Source organism: Phycodurus eques, chromosome 23 (genome assembly GCF_024500275.1).
Source record: "Phycodurus eques isolate BA_2022a chromosome 23, UOR_Pequ_1.1, whole genome shotgun sequence".
Taxonomy (NCBI): Eukaryota; Metazoa; Chordata; class Actinopteri; order Syngnathiformes; family Syngnathidae; genus Phycodurus; species Phycodurus eques.
Window position 1 is genome coordinate 5,061,449 of NC_084547.1, and position 24,237 is coordinate 5,085,685.

Sequence of the window (24,237 nt, forward strand, 5' to 3'; positions counted from 1 at the left end):
TCCTGACTTTTTTGCAACTGTCCGGGCTCGTAGAGGCCTGTTTTCCTTGGCCAATCATCAGATTGGTGCTCTGTAAATCAGCGGCGGAGATGGCCTCGGGAGAGTCCGAGTTCAAAGTTCAGCTTCGGGATGGGGATTTATTATGACCAATGAAGAATACAGCTGATGTTACATGAGAAGTATTTAAAGGACAAGTTCTCAAAAGTATTTAAAGAATGCTAATGAGTCAAAGATTGCGAGTGTCACACGTTTATGAAAAGAAGTGGGTTTGTTTCCCTCACTGTTGGTGCTTGTTTGCCCTCTACTGGTGGCTAAGGTGCAGTGCACTCTGGTCTCACAAGCTAGGGCTGTCCAAATTGTATTTAACGTCATAGTTAGGGTTGGCCTTGGAGGGCCACTTAGAACTGTGAAACCATATACATTGCAGCGTTGTAACTGTATGATTGCTATGCTACAAATCCCAGTTTGGTACATATTAGGCACAGCACTGGGGAAAAAAATTCCTTTGAATTTACTTAATTTGCACATGTATATCTGTTTCACGTGATTAAAACATAGATAACAAAAATATGTTGGATTTGTGGAAAAGGGGGAAATTTCGACAGTTTACCACATTTTAATCGTGCGAGGGAAAATTACTTTTTCACTGAGTAAGGGGAAAAGATGAAACATTTAAATGAAAACAAAACAAATCCAAACTGTAAATTCTGAAATAAATTAATGTATACCATGAAATGAAAATAAAAATATTAAAGAACTTGAATATTTTCTTTGCAGAAAAGTGGAGCATCATTAGTTCGTCTTTGTTTTAGGAGACTGCAACATAGTGTCTTCTCTTTAGGAAAGTGCAATAAAACAGTTTTTCTTCTTTTGGGGAAATGATGACAATGCAGATGTACAACAGTAACTGATCAGTCAGTTAACAGGTTTTGAATTTGATTGGCCTTTGCTCGTGTTTCCAGGTTCTTCTGCCCTCCCCCTTGTGTGTACCTGATGGGCAGCGGCTGGAAAAAAAAGAAGGAGCAGATGGAGCGGGACGGCTGCTCCGAGCAGGAGTCGCAGCCGTGCGCCTTCATCGGCATCGGCAACAGCGACCAGGAAATGCAGCAGCTTAATTTAGAGGGGAAGGTACGACGCCCGCCTGCGCCCCATTGCACTGGTACCTCGAGTTACGGGACGTCGCTTGGGGGCTGGAACGGATTTGTGGCCTTTTAGTGGGGAGAATTGATTCAATATACCGGTATTTAATTGAGTTACGAGCTTGGTCGCGGAACAAATTAAAATCGTAACTCATGGTACCACTTTACATTGTTTTTCATGCCCCACGCTCATATGAATCACCTCGTCCTCCACCATCTCCCATCCCCAGAACTATTGCACTGCCAAAACCTTGTACATATCGGACTCCGACAAGAGAAAGCACTTCATGTTGTCTGTCAAGATGTTCTACGGCAACAGCGCCGACATCGGTGTCTTCCTCAGCAAGAGGATCAAGGTCATCTCCAAGCCCTCCAAAAAGAAACAGTCCCTGAAAAATGCCGACTGTAAGTAGTGCGGTCATTTAGTTATGTCACAAGCAGGGCACCTGCAACGTTCACAGGCTATTTTTTTCGACGCTTATCTCTCACTGTTAACACAGCTGCTTTAGAAGCAGGGGGTCGTGGTCGTGGGGTCATGGTGGAACCCGGAGTTGGGCCATTTTTTGTGCTCAAGGGCCATATTTGATTTTCAAAAGGGACACATGGGTCAGGTCATTTGTAGTTTTGGTGGTTAAAAAAAAAAAAAAAAAGTTAAAACGTGTATGAGTGTTTTTTTATAAATTATAATTAGTAATAATGCAATAATTTAATTAATCAAGCAGTTATTTAGGTAAATACAAAATGTATATGTAAAATGTTCTAATAATCTAGTTTTTTAATTATAATTGGCCATGTAATCCAATCAATAAATGCAAATGTATTCAAATTAATTTAATAAAGTAATTTATTCAAATAAATTGGTTATAGAGTTAACCAATTTCGTAAAATAAAATCTTGAATCTGTATGGAAAGTAGTTCATTTCAATAATACCAATAATTCATTCTCATTTTTATTTTCATAATTACTGTATATTTAATAAAATCTAAAATTTTCAGCTAAATTTGTTTTCATTTTAATTCAACAATTGGAGTATAAATAATAACATTAACTTCATTTGCAGTGTTGGTTTTAAATTTAAATTTGATTTCAATTTAAATACAAAAATACAACCAATTTTGGATAAAATAGAACGTTGAATTTGTTAGTTGGTTTCAATAATTACATTTTTAAAATAATTCAATCTCTTTGTAAGTTCGATTAAATTGACTTGGTTAAACATTTTTAGAATAATTTCAAATATTTTCAAAACAGTATTTTACTTTTAAAAAAAAAATATATATATATATATATATATACATTTATTTTTACAATTAATAAATGAACCATTTATTTCATGATCAATGAAACAATACGGTTTCATTAACCAATTTAGGAAAATAGGGCAAATACTAATACTAAAAATACTACAGGACTTTTGATAATGTTAATACTCAATGGGCCTGATTGAGGGGGAAAAACAACAACACAAAAAACCTCCTTCTACTCTTTGTCTCCAGTATGCATCGCGTCAGGCACTAAGGTGGCGCTGTTCAATCGTCTGCGTTCCCAAACAGTCAGCACACGCTATCTCCATGTAGAGGGGGGCAACTTCCACGCCAGCTCCCAGCAATGGGGAGCCTTCTACATCCATCTGCGTAAGTCCCTCCACCCCAAAAGCCTCGCACGGTGCCGTAGTGATAATTGAGCGGTCGCTCTTCTGTTCCAGTGGATGACGAGGAGTCGGAGGGGGAAGAGTTCACGGTGAGAGACGGTTACATCCACTACGGCCAGACGGTCAAGCTCGTGTGTTCGGTGACCGGCATGGCGCTGCCCAGACTGGTACGGAAGAAAGCCCTGCCCTTCCCGACTCCTTTCTTTCACTCTCCTTAACTCTCATCCTTCTGCCTCTCGTCAGATCATCCGTAAGGTGGATAAGCAGACGGCGCTGTTGGACGCCGACGATCCGGTCTCCCAGCTCCACAAGTGTGCCTTCTACCTGAAGGACACCGAGCGCATGTACCTGTGCCTCTCGCAAGAAAGGATCATCCAGTTTCAAGTGGGTTGGATAGGGGTGGCAATATCCCGAGGGGTGGCACAGGCGCATTAGTTTAAAAAATTTTAAAATAAAATAAAAACACACACACACAGATGCATGAGTTAAAAAAAAAAAAAAAAAAAAAAAAAAATGTAAAAAAAATTCCGTTCATTGTTTTCAATGTGAGCGGCTGAGCGCAGCGGCGCCCATTCTCATCTGAAGGCGTCGTGCTTGACATGTATGCAACGTGGCTTGTGACACTCGGACTCGCAATAAAAATGAACATGGGCAAATATGACATGCCCCTTCTGAGATGTTAATACACGAGCTAGTAGGGGAAAAGTCTTAACATGAAAATGGTCAGTGGCGCTAAAACGTTTGTAGACTGCTGCCTTTTAAAAAAAAAAAAAAAAAATCTTTTATATTGTGCATTGTTACAATGTCAGTGCTAAGTAAATAGTTTAATAATTTTGTCATTAATTTATTCTTAGAAGCATTATTTGTGCAATTGCAATGCCTTGGTTTCAGTCACTATTTTTTAGTGTGGACTGAATGTGTGCCAACTATGGGGAGATGCCAGTATTTTGAGGGTAATAGCATGAAGCATCTTTGAACCAGTTCGTTTTTTTTTGTTTTTTTTCCAGTATGAACTGAATTAGTTAATTTTTAAATTTTGCGGAGAAAAATGGCTGTTGTCTGTTGCAATCACGCGCTCCCTTCTTCCAGGCCACACCGTGCCCAAAGGAACCAAACAAGGAGATGATCAACGACGGCGCCTCCTGGACAATCATCAGCACGGACAAGGCCGAGTACACTTTCTACGAGGGCATGGGCCCCGTCCAGTCGCCTGTCACCCCCGTGCCTGTGGTCGAGAGCCTGCAGGTTATTTTTATTGCCGAGCGTTTTATTGACCTGTCCCCACACGATCATGGATTCGGCAGTGTTCTGTGTCCGATCATAGCAATTGTACGGTATGCGATAGGGACTGAGAGTCCTGACCCGTTGTTCCATGTTTGTCTCTGTGCAGCTCAACGGTGGCGGAGACGTGGCCATGCTGGAGCTGACGGGACAGAACTTCACTCCGAATCTGCGTGTGTGGTTCGGAGACGTCGAGGCTGAGACCATGTACAGGTGCGTCTTTGCCATGTCCTTCCAACCATTTTCTATACAGTAAATGCCCGTTTTTCACAGGGGGTACATGCCAGACCCATCCACAATGAATATCTGTGATATAGAGACCATATAAAAGATGAACAATTCCAAATCAGGCTTCAAGCTGTTTAATACCACTCCCAGTTGAGCTGTAGTGCCAAACTTAACAGAGACAATTACGTCACAACCATGATAACTTTACCTTAAAGTCCACTGGTTAAATGCTAACACATAACGGGAAATGCCATCGATGGGCTCCTTGACTAGCACTGGTGTTGAAGGGTTATAATCCTTTAAGCAATGGATATTTGAGCGCAAACTGTGGAGCAACACATGTAGGCTCACAGGCATTCTATATCCTCCGTGAAGAATGACTTGGGTTACTGCTGCTTACTGAGGAGCTGAGACCAGTTCCACGTACAGTATGTCTTTATTGTACTGCCCCCTGGTGGCCACAGCACATTGAGCAGCACAAAGTGAGATTTGAAGTCTGAAATGTGACAAGAATTGTTCATTTCTTTACTTTGTTTAATTCTTCTTACTGTATGTGTACTATTATAGAGTGCATTACAAACGATTAGTTTTTTGGTGGGAGGGAAGTTGGAACGGATTGATAGCAGGGACCACTGTATCTGTAAAAAAATGGTATCGGTGCATCACAGAAAAAGAAATAATTTTCCTGTCTGCAGGTGTGCGGAGAGCATGTTGTGCGTAGTGCCCGACATCTCTGCCTTCCGCGAAGGCTGGCGCTGGGTGCGGCAGCCCGTCCAGGTGCCCGTCACGCTGGTAAGGAACGACGGCCTCATCTACTCCACCTCACTGACCTTCACCTACACGCCGGAACCCGGGCCGCGGCCGCACTGCAACGCCGCTGGCGCCATCCTGCGGGCCAGCAACTCGGGCCTGCTGAGCAACAGCGGCGCCCCGGAGGCGGGAGCCGGCGTCTACGGTCCCGGAACGGGCGTAACGTCCTCGTCAGCTGCCGCCGCTGTGGTCTCCTAACGCTCAATCCACGAGCTAGGATACCGCCAGGTAGAGAACAATTTGGAATACTTCAACAAAATACACAAAAAAAGTTTTGTGTTTCAGTTATGGATAATATGGAAATGACGTAACGAAATAAATGTTCGGAACAAAGGAAGAAACGCGGGGTAAATCTGAAGGAGTGATGTCACAAAGCTGCCCTCGTGACAGGACAGGGCAGAACGTGGTCTCCGCTCACCCCCCGCCGGGATCCGGTCCTGGTGTTCGGGAATGTCGCCGCTTCCCGGTACAGGTTCCTGTTCCCGTTTTGCACTGCCCTCCAAATGCTTCCCAATCCCAAGTATTCCTCCTGCGTTAGCTGTGCTTTGGGGATGTGTTGTTGTCGGAGGCGGCGCGAGGACGCAGAGGGACACACAAACGTGACGTTAACGTAGTTTTTTTTTCTGGACCAAGGATCTTGTATAAGCTTTAGTAAAGGTACACTTTTCTCCATACCTTTTTTATATAAAACATATTGTACACTTTTGTTACCAAATAGTTTGTATTCCTCCTATGAACTTGTGCCCCCCCCCAAACCCCTGCCCTTACTTTCCCTCTTTCTTCTGTTGGAGGGGGGAGAATCTAAAAGTGTGTGTGTGTGTGTGTGTGTGTGTGTGTGTGTGTGTGTCAGGGGAACCACCTCAGAGGGCCTATTTTTTATTCTCCTTGGTTTTTATGAAGTCTTTAAAAGAAAAGCTTTAAGCAACGCCTCTGCCTTGCCTGCAATACGTGCGCCATGTCTCCGCTTTGGATTCCCACTCATCACTGGAGCTCTTTTTTTTTTTTTTTTTTTTCACGGACAAAAAAAAAATAAAAAGGACGGACTCATACAAGTCTGGAAAGAGAGAGCAAGAGAGCCTTAGTCCTGTGCAAGAGAACTGTGTGTGTATAAAGTCCATATGTGTGTCCGTGGATCACGTGGATGCGTCTTCCAAGTGAGAGCAACAAAAAAGACACTTTTTCAATTCAATGTGGCCTTACTGACAAGTTCAGTGACAAAAAAAAAAAAAAAACGCTTCTGCTCACCTTCATGTCCAGTTTCTCCGCCGGTACTGTCACACGAGAGCCTTCGTTTTTCTAAATCAAGTGGTTGCACTCACGGAGCATATCAAGGCCTTCTTTGTGTTGTTCAAGCTTTCCTAACAGCAATATTGTACAGCTCATGAGCACTACGACTTCACCAGCCAGTATATGCCGCGTGCGTGTGTGCGTGTTGTTGAAAAGAAATATTGAGTTGGTCACACTCCATTGACTCTCCAAATAGTCCAAAAGGAAGATAAAGCAGGCAAATACGTGTGACCTTACCATACGACTGTAAAGTTGAATGTGTGCTGAATGAAGTGCGCCAATAAGTTTGGAACAAAAAAAAAAAAAAAAAAAAAGGCAACCACAAATTAAGTTATGCCACCCTCATCTGCCTGTTTGTCATGTAATGTTTGATATTTTAATATTTTAAATTATTGGTACAAAGTTTCCCCCTCATGTCAAAAAAGTGCATTATTGCCTGTGCTGCCTCGGTGGGCCTGGGATTTGTGTTGTTGTTATCATGATCATCGGTAAATGTGTGGATTTGTCGAGCAACGAAGCAGAGTGTAGCGACACAAATACCCTTTAGCAGCCAGGTCCGGCCCTCCTCCGCCTCCGGTGATATTTTTGGGTTTTGTTTACATGTCGACCCTCATCTTCCTCCTCATCTCGCGCCTTGTCCGACGAGTACACCGGGCTCGAACTGTGAGCCTTTCTGTGTTTAAAGGGACTTCACGGAGGGCTGCAAAAACATGTTACATGCCTTCTTATCATTATCCCTTTTTTCCCCCCCTCTCTTCTGGAAGCAGCTTTTGTTTTTTAACGGTTATAATGAGAGCCGAACAATGTATGTAAGCTCTTACAAATGCCAAATGTCTGATCATGTAGGTCTTTTTCATGCACTGCACAGTGAGAGGCAGCTTTAAACATAACAGTGAAAATAAATAAATAAAAATCTCGCTAAGCCATACTCAAAGGTCCCATGCCATCATTGTTCTGTTTTTGTTGTCAAAATCTTTGATGTCCTTTTATCAGGTGTGCCTGATAATTTGGGTTGGAAATGCCCAGGATGCCTTTTATCAGGCCATTCTAGTTGGTCTTTTACACCAGGCAATTGGGAAGGCCGGATTTCCTATTTGATATATAAACTAGCTTTGCTCTGATCGGTCCTTGGTGGTGATGTGGCAGCGAAGCGTACATAGCGACGTTGCGTTTGGATCCCTTCGTTGTAAGATCCATCGTTCCGGAGCACAATTCAGTAAGCGTTGGGATTGTTGGCCCACTAATAATATTAGTATTAGTATTTTGAGGTTATGCTCGTCCTCCACTCCAATTCACTTGAAGTGAAGTCTGCACGCAACGTATATCGCTCATGCACATTTTGGAGACAATGAATGCAAACTTTACTGTTTTATCAACAGTGGCATCATACATTTTGTTGTAAACCAACATGTATACTTTATAGACTGTGTTTGTATGGCTTGGCAGCGGCTGAGACTCGCTCGCTTAGAACCCAGAAATGCCATGTTGCCGTTCAGCTGAGTTGAGCGGGTGGGTACCAACCACCAGGTGGGCAGGTACTTGAATAATTAGTAACCATCTACATCACAAACAGAGAAATCTCATCCGGTCGTTTTGCAAGCCTTATCTCGTTTATTGCCTTTTGTATTCAATCGACAAACAGCATAGATGTCAAACTTAAAACCATGTCAGATTTGTTTTGACCTACTTATGCATAAACCATTTTTTTATTATTATTTTGATGGCATGGGACCTTCAAGACAATTTAAAGTGCAAACTTTTTTTCTCTCTCTCACTATTTACACCCCTTATTTAATATCACTGTCACTATCCTTCGCTCACTCACTGTATCTGTGTTATTCTAGTACTGGTCATTGTGGTAGTATACTCAGTGCTCAAAGGGTAGAAACCTGTACTGTTTAACATTTAGCAATAGCATCAAAAACAAGGGGGTGAGTATTTTGTATTTCATTGAATTTTTTTGGGGAATAGCATAGTCTTTGTTTTTGTACATATCACGGCTCTGGATCTGAAACCTGTATGTCATTGGAAAAAAAAACAAGGGGGAAAATGGCATAAAACAGAATAAACAAAAAGTAATAAAGTCCAACTTTGTATGTTTTTTTTTTTTTATTTTTTTAATGGGTCAGCAGAAGCATAATGAAAAATATTTCCACCCAAGAACCGGGTCACAGTCAAACTGGAACTTCTTTTGTGGTCTACATTCAATCATCTCAAAGTTAATAGCCATTTTGAAAAATAGGCACACACAGCATCAATAAATGTTCTGTACAGGTGAAATGACCTCATTCTGCCCGTTTGCAGATTGAGTCCGTGGAAGTCTGCTGGGCAATACTGGGAATGTTTCCAAGGTGCAGGTGTTTACATCCCACTAACATAAAGATAAGACTGAGGTCTGAGAATAAACACTAGCTTGTGATTTGTGAGTCTGTGAGTCAGCCATCATACATCTTGGAAAATTCCATGTATTTGCTTTTTGGCTTCAAAGATATCGGAAAATTTTTTTGATATTCAAGTAAGACTGTTGCTTTGTAAACCAAGGCCTTTTAGTACCATCCCTTTTCATTGGTCCCTATGGTAGTACATGTGTAGTGTGTATATAGAAGGACTATGCTGGAGAATATTGTGGCCTGTGGAGCTTCTAAAGCTACTTTGGTGCTGCACAATGTTTTTTGAAGACTTTCCTGCCTTGAAGTACATGTTGACTGATGAAGGAACCATTTTTCCACAGTCAAGAGTCCAAATGCTGTGCAAATGTGGCAGCACACGAGTTCTGTGACAACACAACACCGATCACCGAAATCCACTTCAGACCAATTCCGGCGGTAGCAGCGAGCGAATGCTGGTGAAGCTGATGTACGAGGTGAGGGTGCCGAGAGCCCCTTGACTTTGGTTTTGCTCGGCGTTCTGGTCTGGGTTCTGCTCGACTTTCTGCTCAGGGTACGGAGGGATGTACAGCTCCACGAACGAATCGCCGATCTCCTCAATTGAGTTCTCATTGTTCTGCTCGGGGATCGGTTCGGGGATCTGCTGGGGACTCTCCTGAACGCTCTCCTTGACGGGTTGCTGGGGGAACGGCACGTGGCGCCGCGCCAGCTTTTGCTGGCGCTTCTCCTGGTGCTTTTGGTGGCGCTTCTGCCGCCGCCTCTCTTGGCGCCTGTGCAGAGCGCTCTCCTCGGGCCCCTCGTACCATTTCGCCTCGATGATCTGGGTCCAAAGGTCCATGGTGCGCGCCTTGAGCTGCAAGGACGAGAAGGTGGTCACCATTCCCTGGCGGAACCGCTTGTTCATGAAGCAGTAGATGATGGGGTTGACGCAGGTGGACGTGTACGACAGGAGGTGAATGAAGGAGATGGGCGCGCCCGTCAGACGGTGTACCAACCGCGGGTCATAAGCCTGCCACGCGTTGACTACGAAAATGGGGGTCCAGCACACGAAGAACAGGCAGACGATGACCAGGAGCATGCGGACCACTCGCTTCTTGGCCAGCAGGTTGGCGGTGTTGCTTCGGATGCCCAAGCGGCCCACCGCGGTGACAGCGCCGGCATTGCCTTTCCCCTGCGCGGTGAATCGCTTTTTTAAATGAAGGTAGCAGCCATCGCTGTCGCTTGTTCGAAGGCTGCTAAAGCTGGCCGGTCTGTCTGCAAATAGAAGAGAATGTCTGTCAGAAGACGGTGCCAGTTGCCTAAACAGGTTGCAGATGGTAGCGTTAGGGGCTTAACCAGTTCCCTCCCTGAATGGGTCGCAGATTGCTGTACCTTTGGCTGATGTCCTGTTGGACAGCTCGAACCTGATGCCCTTGTAGAGCTCCACAGAGATGAGTCCGTAGGCGGTCAGTATCACGGCACCGGGCAGGAAGAAGAGCAGCAGTAACAAGGACGTATACCTGCAAGTGACAAAGGCCTGAAATCCAGCTCATATCCATGCTGTCTATCTTTGGTTCTCGTTTTCAGCATACCAGTATGCCAGGAGGTTTTGGTTCTGCCACATCATGCGGCACATGTAGCCGACGGTGTTGTCGCGGCGATTAAATGGCTTCAGGGAGCTGGAAGCGATGTAGGGCAGCATCAGAGACAAGGACGTCAGCCAGGTGGCACTGATGACCTTCAGCGCGTGCGACTTGGTCTGCCACGTCTTGGAGCTCAGAGGTCTGCAGATGGCGCTGTAGCGTTCTAGCGCGATGGCCACCATGTTGTAGGTGGAAACACTCACAGAGACCCCTTGGACAAAAAGAACATTTGAATTTAGGGTTCCATTGCGTGGCTAACTGACTCTCAGGAAAACCATTCAACGTGGCATTAGAGGATGCGTCCCTGTTACCGTTTGGGCCTGAACCTCTTTGCTGCCTTAACGGGCTGCACGTGGTAGCGTTTAGGCGCTTAATTTGTGTGCTGCCTAAACGGGTTGCACATGGTATCGTTAAGGACTTAAACCAGTTTGACGCCTGAAAGTTGAACCTTAAAAATGCCTTGCAGAGGGTAGCGTTAGGAGTTGAAGACAATTTCTGCCAAAAAGGGTTCAAGTGCCAAGCGTTAGGGGATGAACCTATTTGCTGCAGAAATAGGTTCCGCATGGTAGCGTTTACTGCCAAAATGGGTTGCAATCGTTAGTGTTTGATGTCTGACCGTTTAGGTAACTAATGGGCACACAGTCGTGTTATGGTCTTGATCAGTTTGCAGCTTAATCCAAAACTGCACGTCAAAAAGTCCAGTGGCAGCTCAGTACAATGTCTGGTTCTGTACACCCCAAGAAAATGTCAGTACTGTAAGGAGGCATTCATTCCACGGCACCGTACCCATAAAGTACATGACCATCTTGCATGTGCCGTTGCTGAAGATGAAGGTCCGCATGAGGTTGGAGATGAGGGTGAAGGGGATGCACACCAGTGCGACCATCAGGTCGCTCACGGCCAAGGAGAGCAAGAAGAGGTTGGTGACTGTGCGCATGCGCCGGTTCCGAGACAGCACGGCGATGATGAGACCGTTGCCCACCACGCTGATGAGGAAGATGACGCAGTACAGGAAGACACGCACGGCGCTGTCGAAATCTACGTGAGTGGGACGCCACAAGAACAACACTCAAAATGACGCGTACGTGCAGAACAGACGCTTTGGAATGGCCTTGAATTCCAGCGTGCGTAATGCGCAATTACGCAGCGAACCCGTCCATTCCAAGTTCAAAGGGCAATAATTGGAAGCAAGCAGACAAATAGTCGATACCTTTCACGCTCACGTCCGGTCGAACGATTCTCGCAGGCTCACAACCCGACAAGTTGCTGACGCCCAAGTTGCACAAAAACCTGCTCATTTCCGTCGAGTTGAGCATTTCGCGCAAGGTGAAGGCGTCCATGGTGCGGAGAGGGGGAATGTGTGATTTGTATGAGTTTCTTTGGATTCTTCCCCCCCCGGCCCCCCCCCCCCACTACCGTGCTGGTTGGCTGGCTGGCTGGCTGGCTGGCTGCACTTGGTCTGCTCTGGACTCTCTTCTGGCTTCGAGTGGCCCCTCAAGGGTCTGTGCCTGTCACCAGTCGGCTTTCTTCACGTCATCACTTAGTGACACTTCGGCGCATCACAGACGGCCGCCCCCCGCAACGTCATTCGGGATTCGTGACGTCACGTGGCGATGTATTTACACTTCAGGGTCGGACAAAAGTTTTTTTTTTTTGCTTTTTATTTTATTGTGCATTTATTTGTGACAGTGACATTTATTAAACAATTTAGTGTCATCAATTCAAAGAAGAGTTTCCAGCATGGGTTAAGGTTTTTAGGTAGGGTTTTAAATGTTTGTTGTCTTGGTCGTCCTTATCTTACCTGTTCAGTTCCTAACTCCATCCATCCTCCTTTTCCATTTTCCTCCCATCCATAGATCGTTTCTTTCCTACCTTTCACCCTTCTTTCCTTTCTTACCATCCTTGTGTACTTCCATCCTATCCCTCTTCCTTACATAGTTCCTTGTTTCCTTATGTTGATTTTTTCCTCCTGCCTTCACTTCCTTTTTCTTATACCATCTTTAAGTTAATTTAAAACCTGTAAACCTACGTTTTGTCCACCCTCTATTGTGCAAAGTTCAAGTAAGAAAATACGATTGTATATAAACTCATATCGTTAATAGTTGGTGTGATTATTAAATAGGACCTTGACGCAAAAGTCTTTTTCCAATGACTCCACAGCACGTCTGTGCTGTTTACCGAATTGTTAGGTTTGTCCCAGTGGCCTCGCCGTAGCAGACGCAGCTTTTAGTTCGGGCCGAATTAAAATCTCTCTTCGCCATTCAAACATATTTCGTCCTCAAACGCGTCGCGGCCTGCGTGACAGAAACATGGACGAAGACACCGAGTTGTCGCTGACTATTACTCAGCTTGTCCGACGCCTGAAGAGAAGCCATTTGCACGCTCAAATGGAGCGGCAAGCCAGAGTGAGTATGCTAGCATTAGCGTCCGGCTAACCCCAAACAAACAACAAACATTCATTCGCATTCTCTTTCGAACCGATTCCAGGATTGTTTACATCAACCGGAGATCCAACTGGACTCTCTCAAGGAGGACGTGCGCAGATTCCTCAGAAGCTCAGGTGCGACATTGCTAGATAAGCAGCGCACGGGTTATTTTGTTGTTGTTGTTGTTTGTTGTTGCGTTTTCGACAGGCTGGGAAAGGAAGCTCCAGAATGCAGTCCATCGAGAATTACACGTGTAAGTAGAAACAACCTTCTTGACAATCACACTCACTGAGAACGCCCCGATTGGGACCCCCCCCCAAAAGAAAATGCACAGGAGCTCCTTAGTTTCCATGGACATTTCAAGCTTAGCCGCTTTGGTTATTATAACCAGTGAATGTAGCACTTTCCCAAGAGGAAGACAAACTATTGTTTTCCTTTCCTAAAAAGAAAAGCTCAGTACCATGACGTAACTTATTTTGTGCAAATGTATTCAATTTGACTTTTTGTACGTGCAGTTGTAACGTTCATCCTTAATTTCTTAAGGTATTATGAAAGGCACTTTGAACATGTAAATACGTGGTTTAAAAAGATTATGATATTCAGTAATCGATGCACATTTTCAATTCTGAAGTTGTAAAATAATTGGGTCACGCCTTTGCAACAATAAGAAAATGCATGTCAAAACTAACTACTCTCTTGGAGTCCCAATTTCACATTGGCAGTAGGTATTTTCTGCACTGTTAAGGAGATTATAAGGATGAAAACATTCTCCTGACTTTGGATTCACAGCCGAAAAATATTATTTAAATACAGATAACAGCTTAGTTGTGAGTTATGAAAATGGTTTTAATTAATTGCACATTTTTTTTGTCCAGTTTGTTGGGGAGAGATGTCCTTTCAAAATGCTTCCAATATCCCGTTATGTCAGTTACGGAGGCTGCTGCGAAACGAGCAGCTCTCAACTTTTCTCCAGATGAAAACACTCAACTGCCCCCCCCCCCCCCTCCAACCCTCCCTCCATCACTCAGCCCCCCCGCATGCACTTGCAGCTGTTTAGATGAGCTTCAATGAGGTTTATTTCGCGCTAAGGACGCATCAGTCATGACCACCCACCTGTTTGGAAAGAAAAAGACGACGGCTTTGACTTTTGGGGCGTCGGAGAAATAAAGACCTCTGCATTTATTTCCAGCGGTGGGCTGCCACCGAGCCTCTCGGCGCCCCCCCCAGAGCACCTAAAAGAGCCCTTGGCCTACATGCGCAAGGCCCAGGTCAGCCTCTGACTTACTCCTGCTGCCACTTCTGTGACTTCTGACCTTCAGTCTGTTGTAACGCGTGTGTGTGTGTGTGTGTGTGTGTCTGTCACAGGCCAGCTGGGAAAGGCGCATCTTGAAAAGTCTGAACAGCATGAGCACCGAGCTGGCAGTGCCTTTGGCCCGAATGGTAAAATACACACAGCGGTTGAAGAAAGGGGGGGGGGAAAAAAATAAACTAGCAAGCAGTCAGCTCGTGCGAGTGTGTGTGCGTAACCATTGTGTGACTTTGTCGTGTTTGCGCCACAGAGGCCAGGCGGCCGAGCAACAGGAGCTAAGCAACAAATGGAACGAGATGGGCACGGATGAACCAGGTATTGTTTTTGTTTTTTGTAGTTTTTTTGTTTTTGTTTTTTTTAAACATCCCCCACCATACATTGTTTTATTGATACTTTACATTCCGTCAGATACGACGTTATTGTATTGTAGATGCAGCTTTTATCGGAGAGCTTGCACGAGCTTGTACTTGGTCTATCCCAGCACAGCTTTGTTGAATAGCATTTAGGACAGGGGGCTATAAACACGGCAGATATAGAAGCTGTCCAGACCCCGTCGAACCCCTTCCTTCTGTCCAAGTGGTGACGTGGGCCTCCCGAGGATGACGGCGCACTTTACTGGCCGGACGGAAAGTTCCAGCGTGCCGCCGTCTTCCTGTTCTGCTTGCTGAAGTCGCGGTGCACGATGGCACTGGCAGAAATGTGCGCTCAGAGTTTAAAACGCACCGTCTCAATTATCATCTATAAATATGCAAGGTTTACCTGCGGCCCAGATGGTACCACTGTGAGTAACATTTAAGTGCAAATCACTAAATGTTACTCACAGTACTTGTATCTCAAATCATGTCTCCTCTTTGAAATGAATGAAAGTGTCATTAAGCAGTTCCAACAAAAAAACAACAAAAATGTTTTGGTTTTTTATCAGGAAAATAGTATCCCTGCATAATATTATGATCCCTACAAACAGAGTAATAACAATGAAATAGAATGTAAAGAATTCATCAGTTTGCTGTCAGTGACTCAGTAAGTAATAGTAATAATATTGGTCGTTTATCTCAAATGAAAAAAATATTTGCCTGTGAGTGTTGCTTTCTGTCTGCATGTTTTAATGTCCATTGTTTATGGCGTTACGACACAGCGACTATGCATGCTAATCGTTAGCCCGTCAATCCGTTATGTGTTAGCATTAAGCTAGCAGGAGCATTTCTTCGGCAAAGTTGTTTGGTTGTTTTAAATACACAATGTGCAATTCTCTCGTACAGTACTGTGCATTATGTTACCTGTCAAGTTAGAGTTTGTGCACTTGCAGACTTGAGTCGCTTCAGGCCCGTCTACGCCCCCAAAGACTTCCTGGAGGTGAGTGCACGTCGCGGCGTGGCTGCCGCCCTTTCCGTGCGACGCACCTTCATCGCGTGGCTTGCGCGCAGGTGGTCGTCGCCCTGCGCAGCCCCAACCACGGCAGCGGCGAGGACATCGGCGCCGAGAGCCACTGGGGCCTCATCCGGGTCCCCCTGGACGTCAAGGACGTCACACAGCTGGTAGGGCGGTGGGCAATGTTGACACTTCACCGCTGCATCCTGGTTCGTGCTTTTCATGGCTTTTTCCTCTCTCAGAGAGGAGCTTACGCGGAGCTGAGCCTCACCGCCGGACAGCTGGGCATTGACGACAACGCGCATATCCACCCAGGCACTGACCCTTTAATTAGCACCGCTCATATTTCATTTCAGTCATCATTATTTTATTTTATTTTTTTATCAATTACAGTGTCACCGTGACGTACGTGTTTTTTAAGTCAGTTACAGTATTTCATAAAAAAAACTGGCTTGTTTAAAGGCTGGCTTTCCACGTTCTTTATATCATAACGCAGTTTGATGACTTGCCAAATGTACGAGTGGAGACTACTCGGCACGCTTTCTTTATCCACTAAGAACCCAGTTGACCTTATGTGAGTCAATATTGCCACATCAAAATCATATAGCCATTAAAGCTAGCTGTATCAGAGATGTGTAGGTGATTAACTGCACTACACTGACCTATAAAATAAAAAATCCTGTGCACTGTATCCGCAATAAGTGAACCGTGATCAAGCAAGGGATTACTGGAGTTTCGGGTTCTCGCTAATTCTTTATCCCCCTGAATACTAACGCGCATTTGACCACTTTGCAGATTTGTTCGAAAATGACTATGTTGACATCGGAAAGAAAGGTAAGAGCGCTCGGTCGCTTGCTTCTCGTTTCGCAGCCTCTCATCCTCCCGCGTCTCCGCAGTGCTCGCGGAGCAGGACAGCGCGGCGGCGCAGCAATACAGCCGGCGGGGCTGCCCCACCGGGCTCCGGGCGGACCTCTGGGCCCTCATCCTGAATTCTGTCAACCAGTCGCAGGTTGGTAACCAATGCGCTTGACACGCACACACCATCTATGTTTGTTCTAAAGCAGCTGTGGTGATTCCCAAAAGGCTTTTATTTTGATTCAGTGATCGCTCCTTTTTTGGCCATTTGGCCCCGCAAGTGCACGATCTAACACTGTGTCAAATACACTGCGATCCTCCAGCTGTGCCGATTGGATGTTTACGTAGCAAATGTGCTTCCACTTGTTGCTGATCTACCTTCAAAGTACTTAAAGCGCTCAAAGGCCGTCTCCTCACTCACCTACTGGACACGGTCGCAGGGGCCGAGGATTGAACCCACAACCTTTGAGTTGGGAGTCGACCACCTGAGCCACGTTCTACTACTTTCAGTCCAAACAGAATGTGCACAATGTCTCCCGTTATGTAAACCAGGAAATAAAACTGCAAGATGGATGCTGGCAGGAGAGTCTGGAGAGTGTCTCACGTTTGTATCCCAAGTGCGTCTATTTATTTAAATAGATGATTCTTGTGCTTGTACTCCAAAGCGGAGCCAAACGTCCACTGTAGTGCTCCATTTTGTTCTCCCCACTTCCGCAGCACGGATCCATCACCTCGCAACTCTCGCTGCGGGACAGTTTTATCGCCGCCGAGTGGAGGCGCGTTGTCGGAAATGGCATTCGTCGCAGACGAGCACCTGCTGTGACAAAGCGCAAGCGACGTTCAAACACGTCATCTTCTCCCGGATGAAGTCAAAGTGACTTGAATTGTTTGGTGTCGGGTGCCAGCCCACCCAAGTCGGTGTGAAATTAAACAACCAAGTCAATCTTTTATGACAGATCCGTACGCTAATTGAGAGGTAAGAAGTGGAGTAGAAGAAGTGCTGCATCCAGCAGTGAAATATTTTCTTCTCCCCCCCCCCCCCCCAACACTCTGGGCTCGGCTTTGGCAAGTTGAAGGTGCTGCCGGATTGGCCGTTCGCCTGGCAGTATATTGCTGGCCTCACTTGAACGAGACGGCGCCACGTCCTCCCCAAAAAAACACGTGACAAGGCCGACAGAATGTGCGGTTTTGTCACGATGAAAATGTAGCGGCTTCGTCTGCTACCTGGGAGCTGTCGTCAGCCATACCTGCACTTAAGAGCAAATTCCCAGCTTTCCTTCAGCTGCAGGAAGAATGGACGCAAACCACTTGTGGCTTTCTGTGTGGAGCCACATTCCTTATTGTTTACATGCGCACACATGGCCCCACCTTTTTCCCCTCCAAGTGTGGCCTGATTATTTGACGCACTTTATCGGCTCCTTTTTAGGATGTGATGCATTACGAGCAGCTGAAGGCGGGAGTCCTCCAACACGACCTGCTGGTGGACAACCTTATCTACAAGGTAAGCAAACCTCCCCGGCGCCTCGCCGGAAGAGTGACGTGCTTTGTCCTCTTTTCGGCCTGCAGGATGTGAAGCTGGCGGCCAGTAACGACGACTACTACTTTGTCTTCGAAGACTTCCTCTACCAGGTACGCAGTTTTCTCTCGCGTCGCCCCCTCGACAAGGTCGGGTTACCGCAACCTCGCCGAGGAACCCGACAAGATCCGGTCGTCACCAATCCGTTCCGCTTCAGGTGTTGCTGTGCTTCTCCCGGGATGCCGCCGTCTTGGAACACTTCAAGTACAACAGCGCCACTCCACCCAAATCCTACGTCCGAGGTGAACGCACGCACGCACGCACACGCCTTCGTGCACGTGTGGCGTACTTGTGTCCTAAGTGTGTGTCTCACAGGGAAAGAAGGAGATGAGGACTGCGCTGTGTTTTATCCTCCCAACGGTGAGACCCCATCTTGGCTTTCGCAGCCTGCGCCTTTCTCAAAGTGAATATCGATTGTCAGCCGTGCTACATTTTTCCATTATTCAGTGGCACTTTAAAGGAGACATTTTATTTCACAGTTTAAACCGTTTCCCAAGTATCCACACGAGACAAGCAACCCCTGACTTCAGCGCTCAGCGAGCAGACAGCGCGCGGCTGTGCCGCCGCTACATTTAGATAGCAGTCTGTTAGTGTCGTGTGACCTGCACGAGTGGCGCGCTCTCGTCACGTTGACGGCACGCGGTGGAGCTAGGACGTTGCAACGAGCGGGCGGCTACCCAGCTTTGCAATTTTCCCGTCCCCTCGAGCGACCGGCTTGATAAGTCTAGTGACATTTGTGGTCTTATTGAAGACTCTGGTGACCCTCCTCAGCAGATGTTTATCTCCTCAGCCAGGCAGCAAATGAACGGCGCTTGCGCAATGCCACCGTTGGCTGATTTAACCATATGCCCCGCCCTCCATTAAGCCAGCAGCCATGCAGGTAGTTGTCGCTAGTATTTTCACTCGTGGAGGCAGCGCTTTATCACAGAATGGATCTGCGACACATTTTCAGAAATAGGCAGCAAACAAAGGATGTACGTGGTTGTTTAATTTCACACTATGGTGTATCTGACAGTCCTGTCGTTTTGGAACAGGTGTCGTCCCGTTCCACGGCTTCTCAATGTACGGTGAGTCAAACGGTCGTCGCGCACTTGAACGAGATGGAAACTCTTAAACGACGCCGGCGCATCTTGCAGTGGCGCCGCTGTGCTTCCTGTACAACGAGCCGTCCGAGCTGTACAGCGTCTTCCGGGAGATGTACACTCGCTACTTCTTCCGACTGCACTCCGTCTCTTCGGCGCGCTCGGTAAGAACGCTCCGCGGTCGCCTCGCGCCGCCATCGGGGAACACTTCACGTTCGTCCCTCTCCCTCCGCCGCAGGGCGTCGTCTCTCTGTGTCTGCTTTTCGAGCGGCTCCTGCAAACGCACCTGCCGCAGCTCTTCTACCACCTTCGACAGATCGGAGCTCAGCCGTAAGTCTGGGTTAGACCAAGTGTCGGGGAGGAAGTTGGTTTTCAATACTGCTGTGCACCAAGATGTTCATCATTTGAGGTAGAATTTTAATTTAGTAGCTACAAGCGCTTTAGGAACTGGTCTAAGCAAAGTCGACCAATGGGTTGGTTAGACCGTGTGTCAAGAATAGGGAATGATCAAGGTTCAGTTCCAGCACTTTCATGCTCATCAACTGAGGTGAACATTTACGCTACCTGCACAATTTGCAGACTTTTAAAAGGTCGATGAGGTTAAAGAAAATACCAGACAGTTAAATGTGCATGTAATACCAGACAGTTAAATGTGCATGTAAAATTGTTTTTAATTTTTTTTAATGAGGAAAAAAACCTTGCTTTTTATACTATATAGTTTTTATCTTTAATTAGACTGATTCATTTTCAAACTTTTTTCATTCACTTAATCATAATTATTCAACCATTTAATAAGAAATATTTTATGTACAATTTTTTCGACTTTGTTATGTACAATTTTTTCGGGTTTGAACCTGACTTCCAGACACGATACCGGACTCTGTAGTGCTGCCACCTTGTGGCTCATCGTCTCACTACAAAAACATTGCGTTCAGCCACTTTAAAAAAAAAAAGAAAATTTTAAATGCTTTTTTTTTTTTTTTCTCTCTCTGCAGGTTGCAGATCGCATTTAAGTGGATGGTCCGAGCATTTTCGGGGTATCTTTGCACCGACCAACTGCTTTTTCTTTGGGACCGAATCCTGGGCTACGACACACTGGAGCCGATAGCAGGTAACGTTTGTTCTCAGCCTTTAGCAGCCTCTTTTTCTTTTAAATGCATTTACGTATTTATTTTTTCCGTGACCGATATGAACCCCTTCCAGTGCTGGCAGCCGCCATCTTCGCCTTTCGGGCCGAGAACCTGATGGAAGTGACGTGTCTGGCTTCAGCTGAGGTAGACTCCGCTGCACCGATCACACACACGACTTGTTGTTGAATTGGTTTGAGTGACGTAATCCATTAGGTCTTAAAACATTGGTAAAAAAGACACAAGCTTGATGTCATTTCTGCTGAGTCGAGTTGCTCACGTTTTTTTCTTTCTCTTCCTCTACTGTCGAAAAAGGCTTTAATAACAGTTGCGTGTATGTTGAGATACCTTCAAAGCGTAATTAATACTGTTTAAAGTATATTAGTGATGAAATGAAATGTTTTAACAATTACAAGGAAGACATAGCAACAAAATCATACCCCAAAAACTGATTTATTTGATCTGTTGTAGTTGAAATGTAAGTTGGTCCCCGGTCAAAAAAGCTTAGGGATTTTTAGGGTTTTGGATTTCAGGCATTTTAAGTATTTTTTTTTTTTAGGAAGCATGTTTACTCCATGTACAGAAAACTATACAGGAGCCACATGAAGTAACCTTTTCGTCATGTGGTCCACTGCAGGCTGTCCTTGCTGATCTTTCAACCCTCAAAGTCATGCCGCTCATCCAGATCTTCCTGTTTGCCACCTAGCCAAGCGTCCCAGCTCGCAAGAAGCAAGTAAATGTCACTCCACTCTTTATTTGTTGACACGTGTCCTCTAGTAGTGAGTCTCAAAGTATTTAATTCGTGCCAACTGAATGAAATAATAAAAATGATCAAACGACTTAAATGTTCAAACTGTGCCCCAGTGGCTTAAACTATTTTAAATCCTGCACATTTGAGAACTATTCCGTTATATTTCACTTTTTAAGTACAATCATTTCCATTTCATCTTTTTTGTAAACTGTTTGTTTGAATTTAATTTAGTACATTTTTAAATGTAACTTTTAAGCAGTACATTTGAATTGAATCCTTATAAGTCGTTTTTTTAATTGATTTAAGTGCATTTAATCCAAAATCAAATCATACACAGTCGCTATATATGTACTGTATCTATTTCAAAGTTGCAGGAATAAACTTCAAAACCACTCAAGTTGGGAAACAAGACTGAAAACCGCACAAATAAGGATTTTATTGGTTGATAAAATGTAGAAAATCCAATTTAAAATTTGTAAGGTCCTCTTGCCTCATCTGTATAAAAAGTGGATGTGGCCACTGTGATCACTTTATGACAAACATTCCCACTGTTAGCAGCATTGAAGAAGAAATCATCTACAATCCCTTTTTAACGTTTAAAAAAATAAAATAAAATAAAATAAGCTTCACACAGTACTGCGCGCAACAGTCAGTAACGTTCCATTCAACCACAAAAAAAGGTAGCAAACAAATAAAACAGCTCACTTGTGATCCTAATTAGGACAAATGCTACAGAAAATGGATGGGTGGTTGCTGGTGCAATTCCCATGGGTTAGACCATGTTTCAAGCGGGGGGGGAATAATCGAGATTGTTTTTCAACACTGGTATTGTTTCTCATTTAAGGTGGAAATTGACTTTAATAAGGACAAGTGCTATAGAAAATGCTCAATGGCCGAAGCAAAACTGACCCGTGATTTCCACCATGTGTCAATTAGACTGTGTGTCAACAGTTCGTCAGTAAGACCTACAAAACCCGAAAACAAAAATAAATAAATAAATAAAGTGCAAAAACAAACAAACAAACAAACAAAAATGTAAAAAAGGAATCTCAGTGTGTGTGTTTTCAGTGCGAGGCGGCTTCACGCCGACGGTTCAGTAACCGGGTTTGCAAAGAATCCTGGGAGTTGGGGAGCGGCGAACGCGTCCGCCGAGAACTCCCGAGGTCAGACGTCGTAGTCCGGCAGGGCCGAGTAGGCGACGCCGCCCACCGACGGGCCGCCCGAGTGCAGCGGGAGGAGCCAGCAGAACACGGAACCTGATGGGAGGAGAGGAACGGCAGAAATTGAGAGCTGGGGGGCAAGGCGCGGGATCTCACCTCGCCCGAAAACCTCCCGCAGTAGCGCCAGCTTGGGCTTGCGCGTGGCGTGGTGCGGCGGCGAAGATGACGGGGAGCCCGGTTCCTTCATCATCAGACGGTTCCTCATCTGCTCGATGGGCGTCTCGTCGGCGATGATGGACGCCAACTGGCGAGGACGGAAGATTGACGTTCTTTGGACAACAAACAGGCGACGGTTCCCTGGAATATTTCCACGAGCTCCGCTACCTGATCGTAAAAGATGACCAGAGTGAAGACGCCAAAGAGCACAGACTCCACCAGCAGGATGATGTAGTGAGCGCTGGAGAACACACACACACGCGCACAGGTCAGAAACGCAGAGTTGCCGCCGCCGCCGCCAGGTCTCGAGGTCTCGGCTCGGAATGGGACTCACACGATCAGGTGCTTGCCGGGCGCGTTCTCCGCCTCGCCGTCCCTCTCAGTCCGGATGTGCCACACCCAGGCCGACACCACCAGCAGCGTGGCGTACACGCTGGCCACGCCTGCCCAAGGGGGGGGGAATATAATATATATATCACATGCCTCACGGGATGCATGGCGGCGTGCGGGCGGGTGGGTGCTCACCCGTGTAGAAGAGGAACTGAATGAAATACTTCTGGTTCAGCTCTCCGACGCAGTTATTGATCCTTGGAGAGAAAAAACGCCCACGCACGCATGAGGACTGGAAAGTGCGGCGGTTCAGTTCATCCGGCACTTTGGTTCGGTTGTTTGAAAGTCGTCTTTGTCTTATGTTGTAATTTATTTAAAAAAACAAAACCAAAAAAGCAGATTTGAAAAGGGCTCATTTCGGCCCGACGCGGCCGTTCGATTTGCGTCGCTGCGGCTAACTGGTCTCACCAGGGGCAGTGGTGGTCCATGCGGCGTATACATCGTTGGCACACGCGGCAGTGATGCGCCCGCGGGGGTCTGTAGGTTTCACAGCGGCTGCACACCGTCCAGCCCTCGCAACCCTGCACCACACGCGCGCACATCAGCGCACAGGAAACGCAAACACGACGTCGCCGCTTCACAGTTACCCGGTCGCTCATCCGCGACGACTGCGAGCGGAGGTCGGAGAAGTCGAGCGCCGTGTCAGGGAGCGGCACCACACCTGAAAGCGAATGCCACGCGCGCTGAGCGGGTGCGGGAACGCGCGCCTGCGGCGCCGAAGCGCCGTTACGTCACTCACCGGGGTCCGAGAAGACCGCCTTGCAGTAGCAGGCGAGCAGGAGCAGCAGGATGACGTTGAAGGCGGACCCGTGCAGGCTGCACCACACGCTGTCAGAAGGCGGCACACGGCACTTAGAAGCAGCGGTGGCTAAAGTCCTCGCGCTCGGTTTTTACAACACTAAAAGCATAATGTTTCTAATTGAGTACAGTAACTAAGTATTTGTACTTTGTTGCTTTCCGACACTGCTCTGAAGAGTCATTGTCAAAGTGTGGTACGAGTGTTACGTGGGTTCTGTCAAGGAGAACGCAAAAGATTCAATGACTGAGTACAGTTGTATTAACTTTTTAATAAAATACTTTTCAGTATTTAAACAATTGATCATGTTGAAACTACATGTTACAGTGACTTGCAATCTTTAATGTACTTTTTTAACAACACTTAGGCCTACTATACAACTATGTTAATGGTTGTCGGTACTTGGGCGAAGGTTTTTTTTGTTTAGGTGATACTTGGTGTCAAAACCTTTAGAAGACGCCGAATGACGTATTAAAACCGAACAGTGACGTCACGTACGTACGTCACTCACCTGACTGGAGAACGACAAGCGGAGCCCGTGACGTCACTAGCGTCGCCTTGCCCCCGACAGTGTGCGCCACCTACCTGCCCGAGTACGCGGGTATGAGGACGTACTGCACCACCACGTAGTCCGCGTAGAACACGCTAAAGTACGTCAAAAAAACACAGACGACGCCGCACGGGTCCCGCCGGCAGCGCAGCGACGCCATCTTCGGTTAAGCTCCACCCCTGCGTGGTCCGATTCCGGATGACGTCAGTGGATGAAGAAGTCACG

The 24,237-nt window shown here is 46.2% G+C and overlaps 4 protein-coding genes across 9 annotated transcripts in view; 2 read left to right on the forward strand and 2 right to left on the reverse strand.

Annotated features, from left to right (window-relative positions):
- The window catches only part of rbpjb (recombination signal binding protein for immunoglobulin kappa J region b), a 39,813-nt gene extending 30,582 nt beyond the window's left edge, over nucleotides 1-9,231 (forward strand). For 2 of the 3 annotated variants that reach the window (XM_061669281.1, XM_061669283.1), the window contains exons 4-11: nucleotides 963-1,128; nucleotides 1,370-1,544; nucleotides 2,637-2,774; nucleotides 2,846-2,958; nucleotides 3,035-3,175; nucleotides 3,881-4,036; nucleotides 4,182-4,285; nucleotides 4,996-8,486. In XM_061669281.1, coding sequence (XP_061525265.1) covers nucleotides 963-1,128; nucleotides 1,370-1,544; nucleotides 2,637-2,774; nucleotides 2,846-2,958; nucleotides 3,035-3,175; nucleotides 3,881-4,036; nucleotides 4,182-4,285; nucleotides 4,996-5,308 — 1,306 coding nt within the window. In that variant the 3' untranslated portion in view covers nucleotides 5,309-8,486. Of the gene's footprint in view, nucleotides 1-962; nucleotides 1,129-1,369; nucleotides 1,545-2,636; nucleotides 2,775-2,845; nucleotides 2,959-3,034; nucleotides 3,176-3,880; nucleotides 4,037-4,181; nucleotides 4,286-4,995; nucleotides 8,487-9,128 lie in introns of those variants that run through there. The other variant, XM_061669282.1, reaches the window with a different exon arrangement.
- Nucleotides 8,528-11,980, reverse strand: LOC133397877 (cholecystokinin receptor type A-like). Its single transcript, XM_061669280.1, has 5 exons — nucleotides 11,617-11,980; nucleotides 11,193-11,444; nucleotides 10,356-10,617; nucleotides 10,156-10,283; nucleotides 8,528-10,038 (listed from the first exon to the last, which is right to left on the reverse strand). Exons 1-5 carry the CDS (start codon nucleotides 11,744-11,746, stop codon nucleotides 9,206-9,208), a joined length of 1,605 nt encoding a protein of 534 aa, XP_061525264.1. The 5' UTR covers nucleotides 11,747-11,980; the 3' UTR covers nucleotides 8,528-9,205.
- Nucleotides 11,981-12,081: 101 nt separating this feature from the next.
- On the forward strand, nucleotides 12,082-20,994 carry tbc1d19 (TBC1 domain family, member 19). The gene is made up of 21 exons (XM_061669305.1): nucleotides 12,082-12,811; nucleotides 12,894-12,966; nucleotides 13,040-13,085; nucleotides 14,022-14,100; nucleotides 14,198-14,269; nucleotides 14,390-14,456; nucleotides 15,448-15,494; nucleotides 15,566-15,676; nucleotides 15,752-15,824; nucleotides 16,305-16,343; nucleotides 16,406-16,518; nucleotides 17,791-17,865; nucleotides 17,931-17,993; nucleotides 18,098-18,182; nucleotides 18,256-18,300; nucleotides 18,975-19,007; nucleotides 19,077-19,186; nucleotides 19,261-19,352; nucleotides 20,018-20,133; nucleotides 20,226-20,296; nucleotides 20,787-20,994. The coding sequence occupies exons 1-21, from the start codon at nucleotides 12,716-12,718 to the stop codon at nucleotides 20,853-20,855; spliced, it is 1,575 nt and encodes a 524-aa protein (XP_061525289.1). The 5' UTR covers nucleotides 12,082-12,715; the 3' UTR covers nucleotides 20,856-20,994.
- A 302-nt stretch (nucleotides 20,995-21,296) lies between these two features.
- Nucleotides 21,297-24,181, reverse strand: zgc:77880 (zf-DHHC domain-containing protein). 4 transcript variants are annotated; one of them, XM_061669290.1, is made up of 9 exons: nucleotides 24,048-24,181; nucleotides 23,406-23,494; nucleotides 23,254-23,327; nucleotides 23,075-23,187; nucleotides 22,802-22,863; nucleotides 22,611-22,719; nucleotides 22,445-22,517; nucleotides 22,217-22,364; nucleotides 21,297-22,156 (listed from the first exon to the last, which is right to left on the reverse strand). In XM_061669290.1, exons 1-9 carry the CDS (start codon nucleotides 24,170-24,172, stop codon nucleotides 22,065-22,067), a joined length of 885 nt encoding a protein of 294 aa, XP_061525274.1. In that variant the 5' UTR covers nucleotides 24,173-24,181; the 3' UTR covers nucleotides 21,297-22,064. The 4 variants fall into 4 exon arrangements, with proteins under 4 accessions (XP_061525274.1, XP_061525273.1, XP_061525272.1 ...); XM_061669289.1 differs by having other exon boundaries at nucleotides 21,297-22,364; XM_061669288.1 differs by having other exon boundaries at nucleotides 23,075-23,327.
- Nucleotides 24,182-24,237: the final 56 nt, after the last annotated feature.